Source organism: Diabrotica virgifera, chromosome 1 (assembly GCF_917563875.1).
Source record: "Diabrotica virgifera virgifera chromosome 1, PGI_DIABVI_V3a".
Classification (NCBI taxonomy): Eukaryota; Metazoa; Arthropoda; class Insecta; order Coleoptera; family Chrysomelidae; genus Diabrotica; species Diabrotica virgifera.
In genome coordinates, this window is record NC_065443.1 from 14,032,060 (window position 1) to 14,059,851 (window position 27,792).

At 35.1% G+C, this 27,792-nt stretch overlaps 1 protein-coding gene across 4 annotated transcripts in view; it reads left to right on the forward strand.

Moving 5' to 3' along the window:
- The window catches only part of LOC114343226 (zinc finger protein ush), a 512,519-nt gene that overhangs the window by 469,244 nt on the left and 15,483 nt on the right, over positions 1–27,792 (forward strand). For all 4 annotated transcript variants that reach the window (XM_028295666.2, XM_028296313.2, XM_028294367.2 and 1 more), the window contains one exon: positions 24,547–26,696. In XM_028295666.2, the coding sequence (XP_028151467.2) occupies positions 24,547–26,696 (2,150 nt within the window). The remainder of the gene's footprint in view (positions 1–24,546; positions 26,697–27,792) is intronic.

The following is a 27,792-nucleotide window of genomic DNA, read 5'->3' on the forward strand; positions in this document are numbered from 1 at the left end:
CTTGAGACTGAAGCTAACCAAATTGGAACCTAATACAAAATCCATGTGCAGCAAGCACCAAGCGAAAGGATCTCACTAAATTAAAATAATAAATTAATGTAGACTAAACATTATTTGGAATTTAGATATTAGTTTTTCATTATAGGTATGTTTTGAAAATTTACTTAGTACTTGTGTTTCGTTAACCATTTCCTAGTGATTTCTTCCTTAAAACCCATCATTTAAGTTTCTTCAGTGAACAACTCAATTTTTAATATCAAAAATTATGTATGTTATAGGGGGGCATAAGAAAGGCTATTTTAGAAATTCTATTTTAGAAATATTTTATACTTTACTTTAAGCAAAATATATTAAAAAAAGAGTATTTTAATTGAAGTAAATTAGAGTCACAAGGTTCGATGTGATGATCTCGAATGACGCGCAGACCTTGATCTTGAATTTGAGATACGATGATTTCAAATAAAGATAATTCACATGAAATAACATAATCTCGCAATTAAAAATTATAACGGTCGACCACATAAATTTTAATTAATGCCGAGAGATTGTTATCTGGCAGCTTTTGAATGCGAGATAAGATATATCTGCATTTTTTAGCATAAACGAGGAGGTTCCGATGTTTTTAGTGGATGTGTGCCGTAATCTACTTTTCATTTATTGTTACACTTTGGGTTTTAGTGCAGCCGTAACGCTATTATACGTTTATTACATGCAAATCTACTTTTTATAATTATGTATTATAAAAACACATTTTGAACTATTCAGTTTACATTTTGCTGAGATATGTACATATTTAGGAAACGTTTTGAGTAATCAGTAATCATAACAAGTCGACTGCTCTTAATCATAGTTTCGTAGATATTAAATTTTCTCTTTTTCGATATTTGAGTACTCCAAAGAATATTATTGAGACATCAGATTGCTCTGTTTGCTTGTATAATTCAGGAAGTAATTTCTTTGTCATCAGTTAAAGTTTTATCTTATCAAATGTTACTCCTAGATATTTATAATCTTGGCAGGCTTTAATTTTTTGATTATTTTCCATAGTAAGATTAATATCGTTCTCTTCTGAACCAACATATAAGTACTTTATTTTATCTATATTGACGTCCAATCCCCATCTTGAATATTCCTCGACCAACTTACACATAATGTATTCTATGTCTTCCCTGTCGTTTGCTATTACGACCTGGTCGTCCGCGAACTGGAGTGTGTAGAGGGATGTATTGTTTAGCTCGATACCCATTCCATTTACTTTCCTCTTCCAACCTTTAAGTGCTGCTGCAACGTAGATTTCAAACAGGGTCGGAGATACGCAACATCCTTGTCTAAGCCCGGAAAGCTGTTAGTAAGTGAGTTTCCTATCTTTACTCGTGAACGTGATCCTGCATATAGATTTTTTAATGCATTGGTGAGAGTGTAGCTCACTGGTGAAAAATGTAAAACTTCCCACATCTTATTTAAGGGTATGTTATCATAAGCTTTTTGTAAGTCAACGAATGTCAGGTGCATTTCTCTGTTTCTGGCGGTTTTTTCTCTATAATTTGTTTTAAACTAAATACGTTGTCAAAAATGAATAACCATTTTCAATTTCATTGCAAAACGAAAACACAGCCGAACCATATTCTAGTCCAATCAGAGAGCGCTGCAAGCACCCCTACCGGTTTCGAAACTTATTAGTCTCTCATCAGGAGGCACATATGCTGCTCTCCCTGATCCAACCAAAACAAACTCCAGCGTGCAGTCTTTTCTTCTTCAATCTTCTGAAAACGTACTCATTTATGACTTAACTTATAACTTCTAAACATATCTTCATTCAAGGTCCACAATTTAACACCGTAAAAAGAACAGAAAAGGCGTAGCATCGCAGCATCCTTACTTTTATACCAAGAGAGAGGTTGTGGCTCTTCTGCTGGAAGGGCTCCCATTCTTCATATATTTATTATATTATCTTCATAGATAGATATAATAGTCGTTTTATCCCAAAACCTACAGAACAAATTCTGGTTTGACGTTTCTCATGAAACCAATTAAATTCTGAGGAATACTATCCTCAGCCCAATTTTTTTAAGAATTCCCAAAACAGTTATTTATTAGCAATGATCGTTAATTAAGTCAAGAATGTAATAAATAAAGGCGCAGATATTAAGGTGTGATACCTGGTAATTGGCACGTTTTGCTTGTTATAGAGTGTCATAAGAACGGACCATGTAATCACTTAAAAATATCACCATTTTCTATCAGTACTCGAGATCAATTGACGTGTAAAAGTAGCATACATTTATCATATAGAAGTCGCGTTTTTATTACAGCGAGTAATTTTAATAAATCGACATGCAAAAATTATTTGCACCCACTGACAAACATTATAAACAAAAATTTCATTTATTGTATAGGTAGGTATGCAAAATCAGAGAATTTGTTATCAAGTACAAATATGTAGAAGAAAATTGCAAGTTTGCAAAATGACGCTGGGTGCAAAATAAGTACTTTAAATAGTCGAATATTTTATTACCTAGAAAGAAAGGCTCAAGCCTGCAAACGCACTTTGAAAAATTGAAATCGTTTAACTAGAAGAACCTGGGGAATTTTTAAATTTATGCTGGTGAGGGTAGCCCCTCCACCACAACTTTAAAAATGTTAATATTTTAGATATTTCTTGGACAAAATTTTCTTCGAAAACTTAGTTGTTATGAAATTTGACGAGACGAAACTGATTGATAAACATCTATATACATAAATGAATCTTCCAGTGTCCATTTCTTTGCAATTTTTAAACTTCCTTTAATACATTATAACAGCCCATTTAGACACACATACTTTGTCTAATAAATCTTAGTGCCGTTTTTTCAATTAATAGGTAAGGATATGTGTAGAAATTTTGACCATGTGTTCTAATTGGTAACTTTCTGAACAGAAAAGAGATACTTCTGGTGGCGTCCTTTTGGGGAACAGACATGCTTTTCTCCAAATCAGAATTTCAGGAAGTGCCGAAATTTTTCTACAGCAAGTATTTTTATTTAGAAATATGAGTATATAGCTATAATAATAATCATATCAATATCTAAGATAAATACCGATTTATTTTTAAGTAATACAATAAATCTCCCGTGATTTTGTTTGTAGCGTTTATTTGTTGAATTTGTTATCGGCTTAGAGTCAAAGTTTGAAGTGTCAAGAAGCAGACCTTCAAGAATTGTTACATTCTGTTACACCATTATGTTACCTGGATAAGCGTGATAGATCCTACATCTTTGCAGGATCATAACTTTGTTACCTTTTGAATTAATATTAAATACCAGAGTAATTAAAGACGATTACATGAACTTCACTTTACTAGAGTCATGCAGAAGTGGAGGATCAAATGATTAACCCAATAACAGCCGCAGGTTGCCTGAATTGAACAATATGGAGAAATATAAATATCAGAAATGAAATTAAAGCCGGAATTTACAAAATAGTCATCAGACCAATAATAACATACGCGGCAGAAACACAATCTGATACAGAGATGACAAAAAGAATGCTAGAAACAGCAGAGATGAAAAAACTTCGAAAAATCGATGGTAAGACACTATGGGACAGAGGTAGAAGTGCAGATATATGATGGAGATGCAAGGCAAACAACATTAATAACTGGGTAAAAACAGAATAGTACAATAGAACGACTACATAGCCGAATGACAACAATAGGCCAGGGTAATAAGACAAAAATATACCCTGTTCGTGACACTTCAGCAGCCAGGGTACTGAAGCCTTTTTTCGACAAGTAATACCTATAGGAACAAATTGTAACTATTTCCTGCGTAGGATCTGGCGGCCATTTTTATTTATAAACAATTAACTGTCAAAAAATGACATTTTTCCCTTTTTTTCAAATCAATGGAAAACAGTAAAACTTATGAGTTTTTTAGTACAAATATCTTTGAGATTTTTTGGATAACTTTTTCCAAAAAAATGAACTTTTTTACCCTGTTTTAAGTCCACAACTACCAAGTAACTTTATTTATATCATAATTGATTAAAAATTATAATAAATATGTATAATTTCTTATATACCAAAATAAAAAATTGATAAGGAAAGATTTATGATACTTTTGCATAATTATTTATTACTAATAAATACATGTTTTATTCGCTTTTTTTAAACTAAGTTGAAAATATAGCTCATATTCTTTCAATCGACACCTGTGGAATGGTTCTAACGTCATTTTTTTCTGACTTATGTTATTGCAAAAAAATGCTCTCTGGGATAAACAATTTGAATAAAATTTAAACAATTAAATGAATCGCTTTGAAATTTTTATCACATATTAAGCACCAAAGAACCCTTATATGACAAAAATTTTAAAGCTGTATACTAATTTTTACAATAGATATTGCAAAATAAATTTTTTTTGCAATTCCGACCTTTTTTCGCAATTATATTAACAATAAATGAGTATATCAAACTTTGTAATACGTCATTTTAAAGCTTTTTCCATAATCTCAAAGATATTTGTACTAAGAAAACCATAAGTTTCACTGTTTTCCATTGATTTGAAAAAAAAAAGGGAAAAATGCCATTTTTGACACTTAATTGTTTATAAATAAAAATGACCGCCAGATCCTACGCAGGAAATAGTTACAATTTGCTCTTATAGGTATAACCTGTCGAAAAAACGCTTCTGTACCCTGGCTGCTCGAGTGTCACGGACTACAAATCTCTTCTATTACCCTGGACTACAAATAGAGTAGTAAGGAAGACGGGAGACAGTTCCCCAATGGGAAGATAATCAGTGGCAAGACCACGAAAACGATGAAATGACAACTTACTGGAGGCACATTGAAAAAACAGAGAGAGTCATGTCTACACATATAAAGAGGAAGAAAAAGAAGCTCAGTAGTGGTTTGACTTATTTTTTGTGCTATTTAACTAAATCCAAATCAAATTATAAAACACCACCTATCTATTGTGTTGTGTTAAGAGAACATACAGATTATTATAATTTTTTAAAGCTGAAATGAAATTAGTTATCTAAGTGGATATCGATCCCAGAAAGCAGTCATCAACGCGTTGTGGGAAAATCTCAAATTTAAAATGTACAGAAATCATTTTAATTATGAAGTAATTAGGAGAAATAATATTAATTATATTAATTTGCCAGGTGTATTTTTTATTATCTATTTAATTCTATGGGAATTATTGTTTGTTTTATTAAAATCTCCCGCCACGAGAGAAATTGTCCAGGGACGGAATCAAAACATCAGCATGTGTGCATCTGTAAGCGACAGATTTCTCTTTATTATTAATGACAATTTTGCTATTTATACTCTATTTACCAGTAATCAGATGATGCTAAATCTTGTGAATTAAGAGGATACTCGATATCACATTGATGTTACGTTTAAATTCCTTTTTAAATTTTTTTATAGACTCACTCCAAACGCTCTTTTTACACACTAAGAATTTTGACCGTGCGATGGTTGAAATCTACATAGTGGCTCGAGCAATCATATGGAATATTTCTCTCTTCACCGCACCGCTTGAAACGTTCGGTGAAGGGAGAAAGATTCCATATTATGATTTATGATTGCTCGAGCCACTATGTAGATTTCAATCATCGTACGTTCAAAATTCTTAGTGTGTATTTCGAGCGTAAGGATTTTTACTGCCGTTTTGTTTTGAATTGAATTATTTTATTAGAAATTTATTCCATCATAAAAATACGGATTATGAAAATTATAAGTAGTAGATTTAAGGTTACGATTATGGTAAAATCATGATAGTACATTGTAAAAATAAGATTAGTAATTATAGTATGTCTAATGGTAGGCGAGCAAAGTATGCTAAATGTGCAGTCACTCGAGCGTAATGGGGACCTATTGGGTTGTGAAGATTAGGTCCTAAAACCAGAAAAAGTTAAGTAAAGTTTTCCATTTGAGTGGGAACTTTCCATTTTTAATTTAATCCATTTCCAACAATCGTTTTTTTAGATTATACATCTATCCATAATTAGAAAAAATGTCACGAATAAAAGTTACTTATTTTTACCCAAGGAATCCAAATCTGCAATAACAAATGGGCCTCCCATTTAAGATTTTAAAGTAACTCCCCACCACACCTCTGTGGGGGTCGTGTTTGGTACCATTCGATAGATTTTTCAAAAATATTGAAAATAAGTATATTTTTCAGTTTTTTGATCTGATGTTCATTTCGCGAAATATCGCGGGATTCGTATTTCAAATTTAAAATTTACCCCCACACCTCTCCGTAGGAAGTCGTGTTTGGTTTCATTCGATAGATTTTTGAAAAATATTGAGCACGAATTTTTTAGTTTTTCGATCTGTCATTCATTTCATGAAATATTTGCTTTTTTCTTGTGAAACTTTGGGACTCACCCATTTCCTTACTCCTCGCTCAAATCGTCAGATTTTTTAAATATACACTGTTTTGCATGTACTTAACTTATAGTAGGGGAGAAAAGTATGCTAAATGTGCAGTAACTCGAGCGCTTTGGGGACCTATTGGGTTGTGAAGAGTAGGTTTTAAAACCAAAAAAAGTTAAGTAAAGTTTTCCATTTTGGTGGGGACTTTCCATTTTTAATTTAATTTTCCATTTCCAACAATCGTTTTTTCCAATTATAGCGCCATCTATCCATAATTCGAAAAATGTTTCAAATAAAAGTTACTTATTTTTAAGTAAGGAATCCGAATCTGCAATAAAAAATGGAGGCTCGTATTTAAAATTTAAAATTTACCCCCCAACCCTCTCCGTGGGCAGTCGTGTTTGGTATCATTCGATAGATTTTTGACAAAAATATTGAGCACGTATTTTTTAGTTTTTAGATCTATCGTTCATTTCGCGAAATATTCGCTTTTTCTTGTGAAACTTTGTGACTCACCCATTTCCTTACGCCCCGCCCAAATCGTCAGATTTTTGAAATATACACTGTTTTGCATGTACTTACCTTATTTTAATCTGACGATTTCGAGTTTTTCTAAGGATAGATTTTTTTTTCGGCCCCCCCCTTAACGAACTCCCCTGTATTAAGAGCCACTATATGGTAGAGGTACATTTTCAGGGTACAAAGTCTCTCACCATGTAATAATCTGACGCGCTCGAGCAACTGCAAAAATCCCCGCTTGGGCTGCCCTACCATAATAATCAGAGAAAAATAACAAGATATTTGAGAGAAAGATATTGAGAAAAATATATGGACGACGAAGAGAAATGAAGAATAAGAAGAAACAACGGTATTAGTGAATAGACTGAGGGCATGATATTGTACGATTTGTAACAGGTCAGAGGCTGGCATGACTGGGATATGTGCAGAAGTTAGAAGACACAAAACGGACTAGGAAAGTGGTACAATAGAAACCAATAGGCAAACGAAAGAAAGGAAGGCCAGAACCAGATGGTTGGAGAGTGGAGGATGACTTGAGAACTATGAATGGAAAAGCATGGAGAGTGTCGTTGAGAGTTGTAGGGAAGCAGGTCTGGATCTGAACATACGGAAAACCAAATACTCGTAATAAGGTAACAGCAGCATATAAAACCGTCTATATAATATGTAAATAATACCAAACTTGAGCAAGTTGATAAAATCGTTTACCTTGGACAGCAACTAAATTGTAACGCAGAAAGTCACGGCGAAATTAGATCTAGGATAGAGCAGGCTAGAGCCGCTTTTAGAAGGATGCCCAAGGTGTTATGTAACAGAGACCTAAAATTGGCATTGAGGATCCGCCTACTTCGCTGCTACGTGTTCTCGTTCATACTTTATGGTGTCGAGTCCTGGACTGTGAATAAAATCGATCTAAATCTCCTTGAGGCTTTCGAAATGTGGTGCTATAGAAGAATTTTAAAAGTTTCCTGGGTGGAAAAGATTCGAAACTCCACAATACTAGAACGTCTCAGCAAGACTACTGAGATCATAAAAAGCATCAAGCAGAGAAAGCTGGAGTATTTCGGACATGAAATGAGAGGTCCCAAATAAAGGTTGCTACAAAATATTATGCAAGGAAAAATTGCAAGCAAACGCGGTCCAGGACGAAGAAGAATCTCATGGTTGAAGAACTTGCGAGATTGGTATGATGTTGATACAAGCATGCTATTTAGGGTGGCAGTGAATAAAATTAGAATAGCTATGATGGTAACCAACGTTCTGAAATGACATGGTACATGAAGAAGAAGAAAAGCATGGAGGAGAAGGACACAAGAGAGATCTTAATGGAAAACAAAAGCTAGTTAAGGTTACAAAGCCCAAAAAATAGGAAGATAAAATAAATTTGTGACTACCCACCACAAATTGAGACACCCTGTACAATGTTTCCGCAGTTGTATAATATTTTTTATCAATATTATCGCGATATATCGCCTACATTGACGTGAATAGGTAATTGTTTTGTAGAAACAGCATTTCTGTGATTACATAACAATGCAAAGGTAATTAATATGACCGACTCGTCAAAAACAAGCAAAAAATGCGGACGAAACAGAATAAATTGTAGAATTTTCAGAAGACACATGGGGAAGTCGAAGGCAAAGAAATACGTAACTCCAATCGGATGTTTTATGAAACGTTTGCCGTTGGTGCAGCGACACAAACGTGTACAGAATTAGCGAATTTCAGACACTTCGAAACAATATAATATGCATAAAGTGGCTACGTCATTAGAGATTCCTGTCGTAACCCTGTAAGTGAGATAGGCAATCAGCATTCTCGTAAGTTGTTGCGAATGCGATGGTACATATACCTGGCCCGTTGTGCGAGCAAATGCACTTGTCTGCCTTAGACTGAGCGGCGACTTGGCTTTCATTAGATAAACTCTACACTGAGAAATTCAAATCAGTTTTGCGAATAGATAGATCTTACATTTTTAAGTGTACTCTACTTCGCTTAGTGGGTAGTAATAGAGATTTTTGATTACAATTAAAAAAATCACTTCTCGGTTTAACGTTTGATAACTAACTTAGAACCAGCATATTAGTGTAGTAAAGGACAATACCATGAATAGGCTCGATATCATCAAGTCATTATAACAGTGGGTACTCTTGGGGTGCGGTCGAAAACATCTTACTTAATGTCTATAGAGCTTTAATTCGCTCAAAACTAGACTAGGTAGCTTCATACACATGTCTGCATCAAAATCTGGCTTAAAACTACTGTACTCTATGCATAACGCTTCCATTCGTCTTTGCTTAGGCGTTTTCAAATCTAGTCTCATAGAGAGCCTTTACTGCGAGACTAATGAACCACCTCTTTGAATTCGACGAAAGTACATATTCTAAAATCTTCCTTTGCAAATCCGCAAATCCATCCAATCCAGTTTATCGTTTAGTTAGCTCAAAACTGCCTGTGAAGACTCCGTGAAGGAGGCAATCAATCATAGATATCCAGAAATCAACTCTAAGAAAAACCACCGACCTTACAAAAACACATTCTTTTCCAATCTTGGATACTCCTCCTTGGAATAGACCAATCCCACGTTAAATCACTTCTCTTTTGGCATCCAGTAAACACGTAACTTCAAGTCTTCTCATTAAGCAACGCTTCGAAGAAATTATAATATCATCAAATCTTCGCTTGTCCAGCTGGACATAGATCTCCCTCATAATTTTCCATCTATTTTGATCTTGTGCCTCTTGCATCCAATTCCTATGATAACGTAATCATAACCAAGAACCAATACCAAAAAATTGTGTGTACAGATGCTTCCAAAAGCGAAAAAGGCTTGGATGTGCCGTTACCAGACCACATGTAAAGATATAGCGGCGAAAAAGATATGGAGGACTACACTTTGCACCAATAATGGTCTTCTCCATTTTTCCTTGAACCGCAAGAAGAACCAACAAGTATATTTTTAGACAAATACGTTACAAGTAGGTTTCGAAATGTTTTGAACGAAAAAATGAACGCTTACTTTTGGCCTGCGGTCTGGAGAAGCTGACATTACTGGGGAAGGGGCAAGTGCGAGAGCCCGGGGAAGATCACCAACAAGATATGTGGACCACGTTACAAAAGAGGTCGGAGCTCCCCTAAACCTTTGCTTTAGAGTTGCATAGAATAGAGAAAGATGGAGACAGTTTAAAAGAAATCATTGAAAATTTAAGGTGGCACGATGTTCAAATATATTCAATATATTGTTAGTTCAGAGAAATAAGGAAAAAAATATCCTGTTGGTAACACAACCCCCTCCAGGCCGAAACCAAATTTTTTGAGTAGTATGGACATCTATAATAATAACCTATATGTTTCCTTCAGCCGATTTTGATGATATACATAGTTATAAACAAATGAAGATCAAAAAACGGTAAAGTTTCGCTTTTTTCGTCTATTACCAAAAAGTTAAGCATTTTAAACAAATTTGTGAATAATAAACTCATGAATCGTATAAAAAACTTCAATATGGCGTTCGCTGAATATGGCTATCCTTATTGGTTGTTTATAAAATTGCAAAATAAATCATAAATTTTGAGTTTTTATAAATATTCATAACTTATGTAAAAATTAACTTAAAACCTTCTTATTACACACGGAATGCTGAGACTTCTGGTGCTTAAATTATATCTTAAATTTCAAAGCAATTGGTCAAATAGTTTAAAAGTTTATTTGTTTATCTCAAATTAAATTTTTTTGCAACACTATAAGTCAGAAAATGATGAAGTTACAGTAATACTTTGGATAGTTTATGAAAGAAGAAGATTTACACTATTAATTTAATTTAAAAAAAAAATGACAAAAAATAATTCTAAATATTGCAGAATTATTTTGCAAGAACATGTTAATTAAAAAAAAGGGGGGCTAATTGCGTCCCTAATTTTCCTAGGACAATTGTTTTTCTTTCTAAATGTTTATAAAAATTCAGTCTTTCTAAATATGAAAGAATAATTTTTCTACGGGTAACGGTTAAAAAGTTATTCTAATTGTCTATAAGTAAGCAAAAAATCGACATGTTTTTGCAAAATTTCGCAAAATGCAAAATACACTGTTTAAAATTACTTTTTGCCATTTTTTTAAATTAAGTTAATAATATAAATGTTCATTCATAAACTGTCCGAAGTATTACTGTAACCTCATAATTTTCTGACTTATAGTGCTGCAAAAAAAATGAATTTGGGATAAACAAATTAAATAACTTTTAAACTATTTGACTAATTGCTTCCAAATTTAAAATATAATTTAAGCACAAGAAGTCTCAGCATTCCGTATAATAAGAAGGTTCTAACTTAATTTTTACATAAGTTATGAACATTTATAAAGTCTCAAAAGGACATCGCACACATCTTATGGAAAATATAATGTCACTCAAATTCAATAAAATTTATACGAATAGATGCGTTTTAAATTAACGGTCAAATCTTATCATTGCGCCAACTCTATATTTTCAATAATAAGAGCAGAAATTGATATAAATAAATCTGAAATCAAATGGGTACGTACATAAGTTAGAGAGAGAGAAAATATTTTAAAATACCCAAATTGTCGGTACTCCATAAATCAGCGGATTAGTTTCACTAATCCGCTTAGACCCAGCGGGGTTTTAGCTCTTGTGAATAGCACCCAGAGCAATAGTAATTGTAACTGACACTTTTACTGACTCAAAAAATGTGATTTCGATAAACTTTAATTGCAATTTGCGCCGTAATTAATCATAATTAAGAGTTGGCGCAATGATAAGATTTGACCGTTAATTTAAAACGAATCTATTCGTATAAATTTTATTGAATTTGAGTAACATTATATTTTCCATAAGATGTGTGCGATGTCCTTTATTACTTATTTTGCAATTTTCTATTTTTTCTATTTTTTAATTTTTTTATTCGTTCTTGTAGCTCTTCTTCTGATATTAGTACTCTATCGTGGGTTTCATTAATGTTTATTTCTCTGTTCTCTTCTTCTCCTTCTCCATATAATTTCGTGAAATGCTCAGTCCATTGTGTCTCCGTAATGTTATCTATCCGTATAAATTCAGAAATAATAATAAAGAAAAAAATAGAAAAGCACCTGGTCCTGATAAGCTAAATAATGAACTGCTAAAATATGGAGGAAGAACACTACTCAAATGGCTCCTAAAATTATTTGTCGATATAATAAATATCGGAGTAGTACCAGCGGAATGGAAGGAAAGTCTCCTGCTACCGATACTCAAAAAGAGAGACTCGAAAAATCCTGAAAATTATAGAGGCATTAGTCTGATGAACAGTACATTAAAATTGTTGACGGCAGTCATAAAAGATAAAATCGAGGAAAAAGCGAATATGGCAGATGAACAGCAAGGCTTCCGGAAGAACCGCAGCACAATAGATGCAATTTTTATTATCAGGCAAATAGTAGAAAAGTCTATTGAATATAGAAAACCAGCATACATGTGCTTTGTAGATTTAAAAAGTGCTTTTGACAAGGTGAGGCGAAATGATATCTTAAATTTATTACAAGCTGAACAAATAGACCACCAGATAATAAGGCTAATTAAGGAAATTAACAAGAACAACAAGACCAGAGTTATAATGTCAACAGGAGAAACAGAACGCATAGAACTAAAGGGAGGAATCCGCCAAGGAGACTCGCTCAGCCCATTGTTATTCAATATGATGATGAATCAAATAATTCACGAAGTCAGAAAACGACATGGATACCACATGGGAGCGCATAAAATCACGATACTATGCTATGCCGATGATGCAGTACTAATTGCTGATAACGAGGATGACCTACAAAGGCAGCTCCACACTTTCAATATCGCAGCAAATAAACTTAATATGAGAATATCAGTAGAAAAAACTAAATGTATAGTGATAAGTAAAGAGCCGCGTAGATGCAAGTTAGAAATAAACGGCAAAATTGTAGAACAAGTAATGAAATTCAATTACCTAGGAGTAGAAATCACTAGTGACAGGAATATAAGAACACAGACCACAACACAAGCGACAAGAGTAAGTGGTTGCCTCCGAGAAACCATATGGAGAAACAAATATCTGACCATGGAAAGCAAAATAAAAGTATACAAGACAACAGTAAGACCTATCCTAACATATGCAGCGGAGACAAGGACCGATACAAGAAAGACGAAACAACAAATCAACAATATCGAAATGAAAGTATTAAAATCAATAGCGGGCATATCATTAAGAGACAGACAAAGCAACAGAAGTATACGAGAACGTTGCAAAATTCAAAATATTAACAGGTGGATAAAAACAAGAAAGAAAAACTGGAACGAACATGTAAATCGAATGGAACCAGATAGATTAGCGAACATCTGTAAAAACAACAAGCCATATAGCAGAAGACCCGTTGGAAGGCCGCCGAAAAGGTGGAAAGACAATGTACAGTCAACAACAACTAAAACATAATAAGAGGCAGACAAACAGGAGTAATCCTAGTCGCACGAAGAAGAAGAAGAAGAAGCAATTTTCTAAGCAACAAATAAGGATAGACATATTCAGCGAACGCCATATTGAAATTTTTTATATGATTTATGGGTTTCTTATTCTCAAATTTGTTTAGAATGCTTCACTTTTTAATAATAGACGAAAAAAGCGAAAATTTACCGTTTTTTGAGCTTCATTTGTTTATAACTATGTATATCATCAAAATCGGTTGCAGGAAAAATATAGGTTATTAATATAGATGTCCATACTATGTACTCAAAAAATTTTGTTTCGGCGTGGAGGGGATGTGTCACGAGAAATATCTTATTTCTCTAGACTATGTTAGAACAAGACATTAAATGGAAAATTGTGCCCTCGTTTATCGTACGTCTCTGTTTTTCGTTATGGCAAAATAAATTTTTGCTCGTATGATTGGATAATAAATACACGAACAATCCAGAATGAGGATAGACCGCATCGCAAATCTCATTCTCCGATATATAACAACAAGTCGAGCTCTGGCCGCATGTTCGCCTTGCGATATTTCTGTTCATAACTGATAAGAGCAGCTTTGATGAATATAAATAAAGTGGTGGCGGCAATGCTATCGCAGCGATGCAAGGGGCAGCCCTGCCGCCCGACCGCCCCCTTGTGGGCGGCCGACATCCCCGAGCCAAGGATATTTAGATATTCTAATAGTGGTGGAGCTGCCAGATAACATGTATACTAGTGCTGGTCTGGAGCGATAAGCGTCTCGACGGAGAAGTCTGCCACTGATAAAGACGCTTTGCGTCGCTGCTGTTCTGTTTCTTCGGAGCGATAACACTGGATATCGGCCGCACCGCAAACAGAGAGAGCACGAGAAAGATTGCGACTTTTCGGGGGCAGATGCTGCAAGTTTTAGATCGAGGAGAATATGAGTGAGTGGCCTCTGCGACAAAAATAAAAAAATTTATTTACTTTTTTTGTTTTCTTTATAGATATTTGAAACAGTGTATACTTTTGTAACCCTTTACCCATAAAAACATATTACATTATTCTAATGTTATGTTTAATGGGATCGAGCCACAATTGTTCGTGAAATACAATTGCACTCTAGAAGTCGTCCTCAGAAAATTAAAAAATTAAAAGAAAATTAGGTGTTGAAAATTATGGGAAAATTCACGTAACCTGATCTTTTTAGGTTAGGTGTATATACAAATTTTGGTCTCGATCTTTAAGGACCCTAGCTATCTGTCGTTACCCTTAAACATCGAGACCAAAATTTCATTTGAAGGAAAGTACACTTAACCTAAAAAGACCAGGTTGAAATCAGGATGAAACTCAGGCATGTGTACGAATACAAAACCACCGGACAGACTTTTTCAAAGTTTCGCTAAACTAAAGCAGGAAGATGGGCTGGTCCCAACATTGTTTAACCTGGCACTGGAATATGCGGTTAGGCAAATGCAAACTGGACGAGGAAACCTACTGACCAACCGAACGGTTCAACTGGCCGCTTATGCCGATGATATTAATATTACAAGTAGAACATCAACAGGAGCACAGGAAACATAAACAGAGTTAAAAATGCAAACAAAAAGGCTAGGTCTGGAAATTAACACAGAAAAAACAAAAATAATGATACAGACGAGAAGAAATATAGTCCCACAAAACATACATGAAGATGACATTGAAACGGTTGGAAAGTTTACATACCTGGGAGTAGCAATGTATGCCTACGGATCAGAAGATGGAGAAATACGGAAGAGAATAACGTAGGCAAACAGAGCTTATTTTGCCCTCTCCCATATATTACGGTCTAAAAGTGTCCACCGAAATACAGAGATGAGAATCTATAAAACCTTAATTCGACCAATAGCATGCTACGGCAGTGAAGCATGGGTCCTGAAAGAAACATCTAAAAATAAACTGGACACATTCGAAAGGAAAGTACTGAGGAGAATACTAGAATCTGTGAGGGAAAACGGAATACTTGGACATGTCGAAGGATATGTGAAAAAACATGGGGTTTGAAACCCAAATAGATGTACTAGCTACAGGCCCGGCCCCAGGGGTGAGCGGCTGCCCAGGGCGGCAAATTCAGGGGCGGCCAATTTTAGAGGACAGCCAATTTTTGAAATTGAAGAAATAATAACTTATGTTTTTAATATTATAAAAAATCAATATTATGAACAAGAGCGGCAAAAATGTAACTGTAAAAACGAGAATTAAGTAAGTGAAACAATAACAATTGCAAGGTTCGGAATTTCAATTCGACGGAAAATCGACAACACCGCCTTCTTCTTCATCGTACAAGAATAGTAGGATCAGAACTAAACTAAATTCACTGAAGTTCACTTAAAATTAACTTTACTGAAAATGGATATAATATTTAGAAACATATGGCTGAAGCTTTGTCCAGCCACGCTAAGCCTCCATCTCATCTACAGTCACAGCGACAGTGGGTAGAACTAGCAATTAGACTAGAATCGGGCAAAAACATAGATGAAGAAACACAAAAAGTTCTAAATTCAGAAACTGGTCATTGGAAAAATGTAATACAACGACTTATATCAATAATAAAGTTCTTAGCACATCAGTGTCATCCAATGAGGGGCGATTCTGATAAACATTTTCATCAAAACAATGGTAATTTTTTAAGCTTTTTGAGCTCTTTAAAAACTTTGATTCTGTGTTACAAGGGCACATTAGGAAAATAACTAATGGGAGTAACAAGCAGCATCACTACTTGGGAAAATGTATTCAAAACGAAACTATTCAGCTCCTCCATGAGCAAATCAAAAATAGAATTTTAAACTTTTTGAAATCAGCAACGTACTATAGCATAATTTTAGATTGTATATCTGATATTGCTGGGGTGGAACAGATGACTATTGTTGTACATTTTGTCGATTTAGGTTCTTGTTCACAAAGTGTTAAAATTGAAGAACATTTTCTTGGATTTGTGCCTGTAGTGGAAACCACTGGCTTGGGAGTTACAGAGTCCCAGAATGAACTGGGAATACCTTTGGAAGATATGAGAGGACAAGAGTATGATAATGGGGCAAGCATGAAAAAGAATAACTTGGGAGTTCAAAACAGAATTTTGAAAATGAATCCTAGAGCATTTTTTATCCCATGTTCTAGCCATTCACTTAACTTAGTCGTTAACGATGCTGCTAAAGCCTCACAGTTTGCAGTTTCTTTCTTTTCCTTAGTGACAAATGTTACAACTTTTTCTCAGCATCTATTCATCGTTGGACTATGCTGAAAAATCATATTTCTAGCCTAACATTGAAACCTTTGTCCAAAAGTATATGGGAAAGTAGAATAATTGATGCAATTACTCCCATTAGAGACCAAATTGAAGAAATTTACGATGCTCTTGTAGAAATCACTGTGAATAAAAACAACGATAAAATGGTTGCTCATGAGGCAAGCTGTTTGGCAAATCAAATCCGTGATTTTACTTTTCTTTGCTCTGCGTGGTAATATGGCACGACATTTTACTTCACATCAACGTAGTCGCATATGCAGAGTATTGATATGAGAGCGTATCTAGCTAACAGTTTATTAGAAAAATCGGAAATCCATTTTAAGTCTCTCGGAAGTGATTTAAAATTCCAGGGCTATTTGACAGACGCATAAGGGCTCATCAAAGTTAGAAATTGAGAATCCGAAAAGGAGGCTGAAGATGAAAGTATGGATCTAGATCCAGAGATACGATATAAAGTTGACTTCAATTTAAAAATTATAGACACAACCGTTAATGCATTAAGTGACAGATTTCAGCAAATTAAGAGCCATGGTGAAATTTTTGAGTTTTTGGGTATACCAAGGGAGAGGGGCGGCAGTCGCCGATCTTGCCCAGGGCGGCAAAATCTCTAGAGCCGGGCGTGACTAGCTATATACGACTGTAGTCAGACCTATGATTAGGTATTTTTTTCTTCTTCATGCGCCGTGCTCGATTATCGAGCGTTGGCTATAGTAATTTTGTTGACGGCAGCTCGGAGGATCTGTTAAACCATTCTCTCAGGTTTCTGAGCCATGACGTTCTTCTTCTTCTTCCATGATTAGGTATGGCGCAAATAATAATATGGTGGTCTAAACAAAAGACCACCAAAAAGAAGCTTCGATGACAAGCATGCTTAATCATAGCAGGAGCGAAATCTCTCCATTGCATATATGGATGCAGAAAGAGGTGAAGCTAAGAGCATACAGAAGGCAGATGAGATGTCAAGAAGCAAGGCAAAAGGATAGCGGGATCGATTCTGGAGAGAGATAATTAAAAATCACCCAAAGTTGAAAATGGTACGAATGGGTACAGAGACGAATGGCAGAAAGGTTTGCCAGCCTTATTTGCCAGTGAGCTTAAGGGTGGTTAGGTGCGCTCATGGGACGGTTATATTTTTAATGATTATTTCATTATCTTCAGTCGAAAACTAGTTCTGATTGTCATGTAGCTCTTTTTAGGAATTTTTAAATATACCTTGTATAACGGATTTACTGCTTTTTTTTAATATCTAAAGTTAATTTTACAAGAGCCACTAACGAAACAATAATGATAGAACTTTATTAAAACAAACAACAGCTACAATTACAAATAAAACACCAGAATATTTATGGTTTTATGTTTCATAAATTTACCTCTGACACATCAAAATAAGTGTTTTTATTTTTATTATTATATACAACAAAAAATATCAATATATAAATGGAAATATGGAGTACCATTATCTGTTTTTAATTATCAATAAAATTATGTTTTCTCGATTTTCTGATTCACAATCTCGATAATCGCTTGTTGGTTTTATTATTAAACACTGATTTCATCTGGTTTCCATTGTGGGTAATCAAAAACTCCATCGACAATAGATAAAATGTTTCTTCCAATAATCACCGCCGCGTTATTATCTTCTATCGCAATTACTAATTCTTAGTTTACTAGTAGAAGGACAAATGATACTAACAAACGGAATTTATAAAAAAATATGTAAATACATATATTGTTTGTGTTATGGGATGTTGTCAGTAATGTACGAGTACAGATCCGAGAATATTTGAAAACATTGTGATTTCCAGTTATTTATTTTCTAAATCACCTGATGATGGGCTAAATACTGATTCCATTATCATACTCCAGTCTATCTGTGAAAAAATCATGGATTTCACGTAAAAATCTTAAGACGGGATCCCATGGATTGTGGCGTGGCTCACTCTTCGGCAGATCACGTCGACAAAAAGAAATAGATAATAAATAATAACGAAAAGAAAGGAGAGCACAGTTCACGCCCCACGTTACTCTGAAATTAATAAAAATATACTTTTTGATAAATCCGGTAGGGTCATTTTCATGGAACGGGTTACCTAGAATATCAAAAGGTACACCACCAGTGTTGGCGGTAGCAATTTTATCAAGTTGGTTAATTCATGAAACAATAAAAATTCCAAAACAGTGTCGTGAGACCACTCCATGGTAAAATTGCCACGGCATTAACCGTAACCAGTCCCTAACCGAGTCGGAAGCGTTGGAGGGTTATGTACCTAGTATGTATCAGCTTCTGTCTTCCTTTGAACAGTGTTCATTTACCGACAAACGATAGGAAACCTCGCGCCGATGCGAGCCAGCCATAAATAGAGGGTTCGGTCCTAGCCCAATGATCGTAAATTACAAATTTTGAGGGGAATTTCCATGTTTAGTTTTTATCTTTTTCTATAACGTATTCTCTATTTATCTTGGCGTGCCACGTCACATTCCATGGGATCCCAGCTTTACAGACGTTTTTGATTCTTCTAAAATGGATATGAGCTATATGAGGGATAGCTGATGACAAATCCTTAAAGACTTACAGCTTTTGCTTTGTATTTTTGAAACGATCATCTTCTTCTTTTGGCATCATAACTCTGGATGGGTCTTCGCCTGCTTGTTTTCCATTCAGACCTCTCTTGTGTCATTTTTCTTCATTGTCTACTAGATTCATAGTTTTCAGGCCTTCTTATTCGACGTCATCCAACCATCTCCTTCTAGGTCTTCGTTTCTTTCGTCTTTCTATCGGCTTCCATTGTAATATTTTCTCTGTTGATTCTGTATCTTCTGGTCTTTAGATATAATCTGGCTATGACAGTCTCGGACTATTAACAAATCATACAATATCATGTCCTTTATTTAACTCATTAATCTCGTTTCTCCTGATTCTCCATATACTGTTTTCTTAAGTACTATGTAACTGATATCTTCCTTATGTTGAGTTATCACCACTTGGTGATGCTACGTCTGGTCGACTCTTCTCTATGCAGTTGAGCCGTGGACCCTTAAAAGATCAACCGTAAATAAATTGGAGTTCTTTGAAATGTGGATCTACTGGAGCATCCTCAAAATTTCATGAGCATGGCATACCTCAAATGAAGAAGTGCTGCATAAAATAGGGAATTTAGAAAAACATCATACGTGCTCAACTAATAGTCAAAGGAAATATCTAGGGACAGAGAGCATTAGGAAGGAAAAGACTAAGAAACACCCCACAATGGACAGAGCTAAATAAGTTTTGAACAGCTAATAAGAACAGCTGAAGACAGAGAAAAGTCTGAAATTGTAGTAGCCAACCTCCATAAAGGAAAGGGCACTTCAAGAAGAACAAGACCGTCCTTGCTGATGTTCGTCCGGCACTTCGTTTGTCCTTACCTGGTCTACATTCCAATGGCGTTTTTATTGGATTTTTATATAACTAAAACCAAACGAAAGAAATAAAAAAGAAATACGAAATTATAGACCTTCTTGTGGTAGTATTTGCGTCAAATGACTAACAAATTGAGCTCATCATGAACTATACCGGGTGGTGAATCGTAAAACGGGCCATAGGAAACTCAATGTAAAATTCTCAACTGTCGAATTTCTGCTCCGCTAATTATTTTACATCAAAAGTCATGAGAGAATATTTGTAGAGGATTGAAATCTGTATTCAAATCAAAAGTTAAAATTGTTCTACGTTTTAAACGCCTACCAAAATTTTGAAAAATATAATACATTGCCACAGTAGTTATGTGTGCAAAAGTTAGACCATACATTACTATTTAACTGACAGTGCGCACACTATTGACTGAATAAATAGTTATTTATGAAACAGTTATCGCGTAAGTTCGCAAAAAGTACTTCACGCACAGTTTCATACAATATTTATCTACGATAAACAAATAAAAAAACTGTAACTCTTCGTCACTGGAATTCATTTCTATTCTACAATTTTTAGAACTTTGACATTTAAAAATCCTAATTACTTTCAAACCACAAAACTGTCAAAAATCACAAAACTGTCAAAAATTTTGTTGTAAGTTATTGCTTATATTGTCATCACCATGACAACGCGAAAGTTAAGAATATTTGATTACATGAAAGTGTGCCAAAAAACCCATTGAAAGTGTGCGAAAAAGTAAATCCCATTTAAAATTCATTGTTACTTCACGCACACTTTAAACGCTTCACGCACTGGTATATATAATGACAGTTTTCACAAACTAAAAACTTATGCATAGTATGACATAGAGTAGATAAACATCTTTATTATTAAACAAATGAAACACACTGAAACACACTGAGTGTGTTCAAAGATTGACTTCTTTTTTTTTATCTTTATTATTAATACTTTCTTCGCAACTGAGAACTTCTGATCAACTTTATTGTTTTTAAACAATAAATGATAAAATAAAAATATAGACAGTTCAAAAATGTGAAAATAATAACTTCATTGTGATACATTATTGCACTGCATGTGGCCTAATTTTGGGCTAAAAAACTAAAAAATGTATTACATTTTTACAAAATTTTGGAATATGTTTAATTCGTAGAACAATTTTAACAGTGGTTTTCAATACAAATTTCAATCCTCTACAAATAGTTTCTGATGTCTTTTGATGTAAAATAATTAGGGAAGCAGGAATTCAACAGTTTAGAATTTTACATTGAGTTTCCTATGGCCCGTTTTCCAATTCACCACCCGGTATATAGTCTACAGTCCATAGTCCTTTTTGGAAGATGGTTACAGAAGTCTTAAAAATAAAAATGGTTTTAACTGGTTCGTTTGAGCGAGTCTACCACTTTCTGAAAAATTTCAGAGTGCAGGTTGGACGCGTTTCCGCGTCCCGCGTCATTAACATAATTACGTTTAGCCCAGTCGGGATAGCATTTGACCTTACATTAGGAGCTGCCCCAAATTTTATTTTTCTAATCTTTAGGGAGGGTCAATATTAGTATAAATTAAAAATTTCGACTGAATTTCACCGTTGCTGAATTTCGACTAACGAAACGCGGCTGTAAATTTGGCGGACAGGAGATCGACAATCTTTATTAATTAAATATAAGTACTTTAAATTGAAAATTAAAAGTTTTGTTATAACAAAATCGTAGAGTACCGACAACTGCAAGATGTTAAAGTACTTATCTTTAATTAATAAAGATTGTCGATCTCTTGTCCGACAAATTTACAGCCTCGTTTTGTTAGTCCGACAACGTAAATATGATAATGACGCGGGACGCGGAAACGCGTCCAACCTGCACTCTAAAATTTTTCAGAAAATGGTAGACTCGCTCAAACGAACCAGTTAAGGCCATTCCAGGCATTAAGACCATCTTCCAAAAAGGACTATGTACTGTGGACTAATACTGTGTCTGTTGGTATACAATGTAAGAAATAAATTTTTTCTTATGTGAAAATGTTGAAATGTGTCCCCAAGACTAGTACTTAGAAACATGATTTCGATAAGGTCCGTGGCGAGTGAATCTCTGCGATGGTGGCGAATGATAAGCAATAAAATACGTGCCAGAATTCACGAGTTACGGCCAAAAGAGAAGAAGAATTAAATAGCAAACAGGTTGTTATAAATGCATCGGTGATAAGAGGGAGATGTACACGGATCGGGCATGTCGAAACTCTACACTTTAATGAAGCAGTCTATCAGAAAGCGTCCTACGCGGATGGTACTTCATGCTAACCACAACCACATCTCGCATCCTCCGCATAAAATGCATACTGTCTTCGTTCTTCACTTAGATTTAGATACAAATGATTTGTTGGCCGGTCCCAGACGAGGAAATATAACGGGAACGTTGCCAATCGATCGCAGGTGTTTATTTTTATTTACCAAATCGAATCCACCGACCAAAATCGTAATTAGGGTAGGCCATCAATTATCTTGCATACGACTTGTTGGTAGCGTTTTACCACGCTGAACGACGTGACATTTATGGCTTTTTTCCTTCGTTTGTGATGACTACGGAAACTGAACACATTTGCCAAACTACATTGATTGTTGATCTAATATGTCAGTGACGATAATGTGACGTCATATTACATCGGCCATTTTAATACTAAATATGTTAAATATTATATACAAGGCGCGCCTAGAGTTTGGAAATATAACAAAATGTGGTTATGTATGGTTATTAGATGAACCAGCGATTTAAAATTTTATATTTTCGACGTTGTCAAATGTACAGTTTCTGACATATACGGATAATATGTGTATTTTAAATTGGACCCCCCGTGTACTTTAGAATATTTTGTTACAGCTTTTTATTGCCGATGCAGAATTTTATTTTATTTATTTATTAAGCTCAACTAGCCTTGTAGACCTAGGGATAAAATATTTACATTTCTGATTACATTTTATTTTAGTCTTATAAATATTTAATTACACTTCAGTCTTTTTATACACTCCTTCACCACCTCCCTCCATCTCCTTCTGTCCAATGTTAGTTCTTTCAATCTCTCAATGTTACTTCTCGTCAGGTCTTCGTACACACTGTCCTTCCATCTTTTTCTTGCCCTGCATTTCCTTCTATTTTGTATTGGTCTTCGTGAGAGTTCCATTTTTGGCATTCTTTTACTTCCCATTCTTTCGATATGCCCCAAATGTCGGATTCTCTGTGCTTTGATCTTCGTCCTGATCATTAGCTCTTTATATAGTTCTTCCAATTCTTTATTGGTACTTTTTCTCCACTAACCTTCTATTTTCACATCTCCATATATTGCTCTTTGCATTTTTGTCTCCCATCTCCCTAAAAGGTCTCTTTCTGACTTTTTCAGCACCAATGTTTCTCATGCGTATGTTACTGTAACTTATATATTCTGTTTTTTGTTTTTCTTGATACGTATTTGTATTTAGTTAATATGCATAATGCTCCATACTTTTTACTTTCTTTAGCTATTCTTGCCTTTATCTCCCCTTCCTCCGACGCAGAATATAATCTGTTAATGGCCAATATTGACCATTAATATGCAGAATTGGAAAAAACATTTTTATTTTGTAATTTTGCTGTACCTACCTATAAATAGAAAGAACCTAAAGAGAAAATTTATAGATGATGTTCAATATGACCATCTTATCTTTGATAAACAGAAATCCATTCTAAATATAAATTAGTTTAAGACTTTTCTAGTTGTTTCCGGAGAAAATTAGCGATATCTCTCTTTCAGTTCTTGGATAGTCAGTGGCCTATTTGTATCCACTTTTATTTTTAAATAAACTCATAAAAATAATCTGGAAATGTCAAATCCGGGGATATTGCTGGCCATTCGATAGCTCCTCTTCTTCCAATTCAATAATTTGGAAATGTATTGTCGAAAAACTTACGAACACCTCGAAGATAATGAGGAGGTGTTCCATTTTGCTGAAACCAACCTACATAATATAATATATCCTATATTCTATATCGTTTCCCGACCTATATCGTCGGGAAAGAGTCTGACTGCTAATTCTGGGATTAACTCCAATTCTAAAAATGCCCAGTATTGTTCACCTGTTATGGTTATATGCCAAAAATAAGGTCCAATAATGGTATTATTAATAATTTCTGCACACACACCTAATTCCGTTCTCACTCTCACCTCTATTATTTACAAATTTTGTCGGTTTTTATTCGTTCGTTCTTTTACTGATAATTATTTCCTATTTTAATGGAGATTATAAGAATATTATATTCTACTTACAGTTTTCAATAGCAATATTGTTGCTATTGTTGGCTACTAAACATACTAATTATCAAATATGGGCTCAATAACTGCCAGTGCCTTAAGTTTTTGAAACAACAATTGTATATTTTATCTTCAAAATATTTACTTGGAACGTCAAAGTTGAAGCTTATTTGAAAATTATTATTAAGGTTTTAATTGCGTGTTTTTGTATTCTAATATCTATTTTTTTTTTGTTACAGGAGAGGTCGAAGACTGGAATAGCGACCCAGCTGACAACGCCGTTTCCACAAACCCACCCTCGAAATCTCCCCCGCGGAAGACAGCAACTCCAGAAGAACCCGCCGAAGAAATTACGCAAATTTCGGTAAAGAATGAAACGGAAGAAAAAACACCTAGAATACGGTTAAAAGCTAACTTGGCGACTGATCCCGCTTTACAAAGCCAGCCCATCACTTTGACTAACCCCAAAGTGGAATCTGAAGTTTCCCAGTTTTCGAGTGGATATCTAACAGCACTCAGACCTGCTCTACAAACTGCTTTGGTATCGAGAGGATTCTTTCTGCCGAATATAATTCCTGGTGCAGAACCGCAATCTGAGTCTGTGGAGACGAGGCAGCAAACAGTTCCAATATTTCAATGCTCTCCTTGCGGGATCAGATTTTCGTCTATAAGCACCTTAGAAGCACATCAAACGTACTATTGCTCGCATCGTGTAAATAAAGCAGCAACTGACGATGACTCGAAATCAGTTACCGATCCAAATGGAAACCAATCCGATGCTGATGTATCAGAACCCCCTTTGAAAAACGTCCGCACTGGTAAACAATATACATGCACCCATTGTTCATATAGCGCTGATAAGAAGGTCAGTTTGAACCGTCACATGAGAATGCATACAGTATCTCCTAGTCCTAGTCCCCTGAACATAGTAACTACGCCAAATGGAGAGAGCAGCACCAACAGTACTGATCGCTACTGTGCAGAATGCGATATTAGGTTTAGTTCCCAGAAGACGTATCGTGCCCATAAGTTACACTACTGCAATTCGAGGCATACGATAAAACCACAAGTGGTCACAACAAAAGCTTCGTCAAGTACGTCTGGATCATCCCCTACTTCACCCATTGATTCTAGACCTTGCAGATCTCCCTCTTCACCTTCGTCACAAAGCGCTTCGCAGCAGCCTTTCTTGGCTTTACCAACCAATCCTATAATAATTGTGCCATATTCACTGTTTCGAAGTGCGAGTGTCTTTCCGGCCCTTTCTGTTGCTTCGGGTCTTCCAAACCCCGATACCCCCTGCTTCTTGCTTCCCAATGGTACTCTTCAACCAATGACGAGTGCTTTGCTTAACCAATATCAGCAGCAGCAATCTGAAGGTAGTAGAAACGATAGTAAATCCAAAGAACCATCTGTTGTTCGGGAAACTTCCTCGGCCCCATTAGACTTAAGTGTAAGAAAATCTCCTGACAATAATGATCTGATTATCGACTTTACTGAAGATCGAGGAAGGCATACACCCAATAAATCTTTGACTCCTGACAAGAGCAAATCGGTTCATTCTTCACAAAACTCACCGCCAACCACACCAGTCTCCCATTGTGAATCGTCACCGTCGCCCAAAATCAAAGATGAAGCTTCAAGAAGCAGCAGCCCGAAGAGACTTAGATCTGTGCTAAAACCGACGCAAGAAAAATCTAGAACAAGTCCAGAAGTAAACAACTTCCAACAGTTCGAAGGAAATCCCTCATTACATCCATTATTAATGAGAGGAGCTCTGCCTCTCCTTCCACCCGAAGTTCAAATGAGGCTAGAACCTCCTTTACCCGCAGTAATGCCCCAAGTGCTGGTGAAACAAGGCGTTTCTAAATGTAAAGACTGTAATATAGTGTTCTGCAAGCTCGAAAACTACGTTGTTCACAAAAAGCACTACTGCTCGGCCCGTAGCCAGGACGAGAACCTCTCCAAATTCTCCGGTAGCCCTCCGGTGAGTCCGAATAGTATCGAAACCACCAGTCCAGCTGCGCAATACCAGCAACTCATCTGCTTGGCGTGTGGTATTAAGTTTACTTCTCTGGACAACCTCAATGCCCATCAAGCTTACTATTGTTTAAAGCGCGGCGATACGGAGGTGAGAAAATGCGGCAAGTGCAAGGGAATCGCTGAACCTGGCCACCAGTGTATCCCCCACGCGGCCACCCTTACAGGATGGAAATGTCCTTGTTGTGACGTCGTCAGCCCCACGGCTAGTGCGGCCCAAAGGCACATGGAATCTCATACTGGAGTAAAAGCGTACAGGTGTACTATCTGTCGATACAAAGGAAACACCTTAAGAGGAATGAGGACGCACATTCGAATGCACTTCGATAAGAGATCTTCAGATTTACAGGTGAGTTTGAGTTTGTTTACATGCATTATTCAACGATTGTCGATCACTGTGATGATTTAATATGGACATTGATATTGATTTGCATCTCTTATTAGATTCTTTTGTTCCACACCTAGATAAACTGACATTGATATGTCGATATATGTAATGTTTTAAAGCTTTGTAGATTATTAAGATAAATATTATTACAATATTGAAATATGTCTGACGAAATGATAGTTGGCACAAAGCCTTGATTAACTTTACATTGTAACAATACATTGTTAAACAAACTAAAAATTAGCCGGAGAGGCACTTTTGAAGTGTTCTTTTTATCAAGTTTTTTTTTGTTGTCTATGTTCATGTTGCATTCATTGCCTCCCGGTTTAAGAATCGTTGTGTTCGTTTGATTTAAAGTCATAAATGGTATTAGTCCTGGGCGCATCTGTTTTGAGATGGACGTTGAGAGGTGACTCAAATTGAAAATAACTCAAATAATAATATTTGAGTTATCCTCCCACTCAGAATGGTCCGGAACATTGTTTAAATAATCAGAATGTCAAAATATGAAGGAAAAATTCGATTTTTTTATTGGTTTTTTGATTATAACTTTAAAACTATTCATTTCTGAGAAAAGTTGTACCAACATAAAAGTTGCGTAATTAAATTTTCTACAATAGAGAATTGGTTAAAAATTTAAAAAATAGTCACCCTTGTTGCAAAATAGCAATAATTTCGAAAAAAACCATACAAAAACAAGTATTCGCATTTTACGTTTTTCAATCATTTACGCTACACTTAGGACCTTCATATTTTAACCAGAAAAACTTTATGATATAATTCTGCAATACAGCTTTCGCAAAAAAAATTCATTTTTTAAAAATGTTGCAGGACTGGAAATAAAGCAGATAGCAAGTTGAATTTTTTTGCTTATAGAAGTGTACTGTATACAGGAAATTTTTTAAATAAACATTAATTTTTGGTTCTACGCGCAGGACAGCGGTGTTCGATTCACACAAGTTGATTTCCACCAAAATTTCTTCCAATCTTTATGTAATATATTATTTTCTTACTCTATATTTTGTTGTATTTTAATATTTTAATTCCACAAAAATCA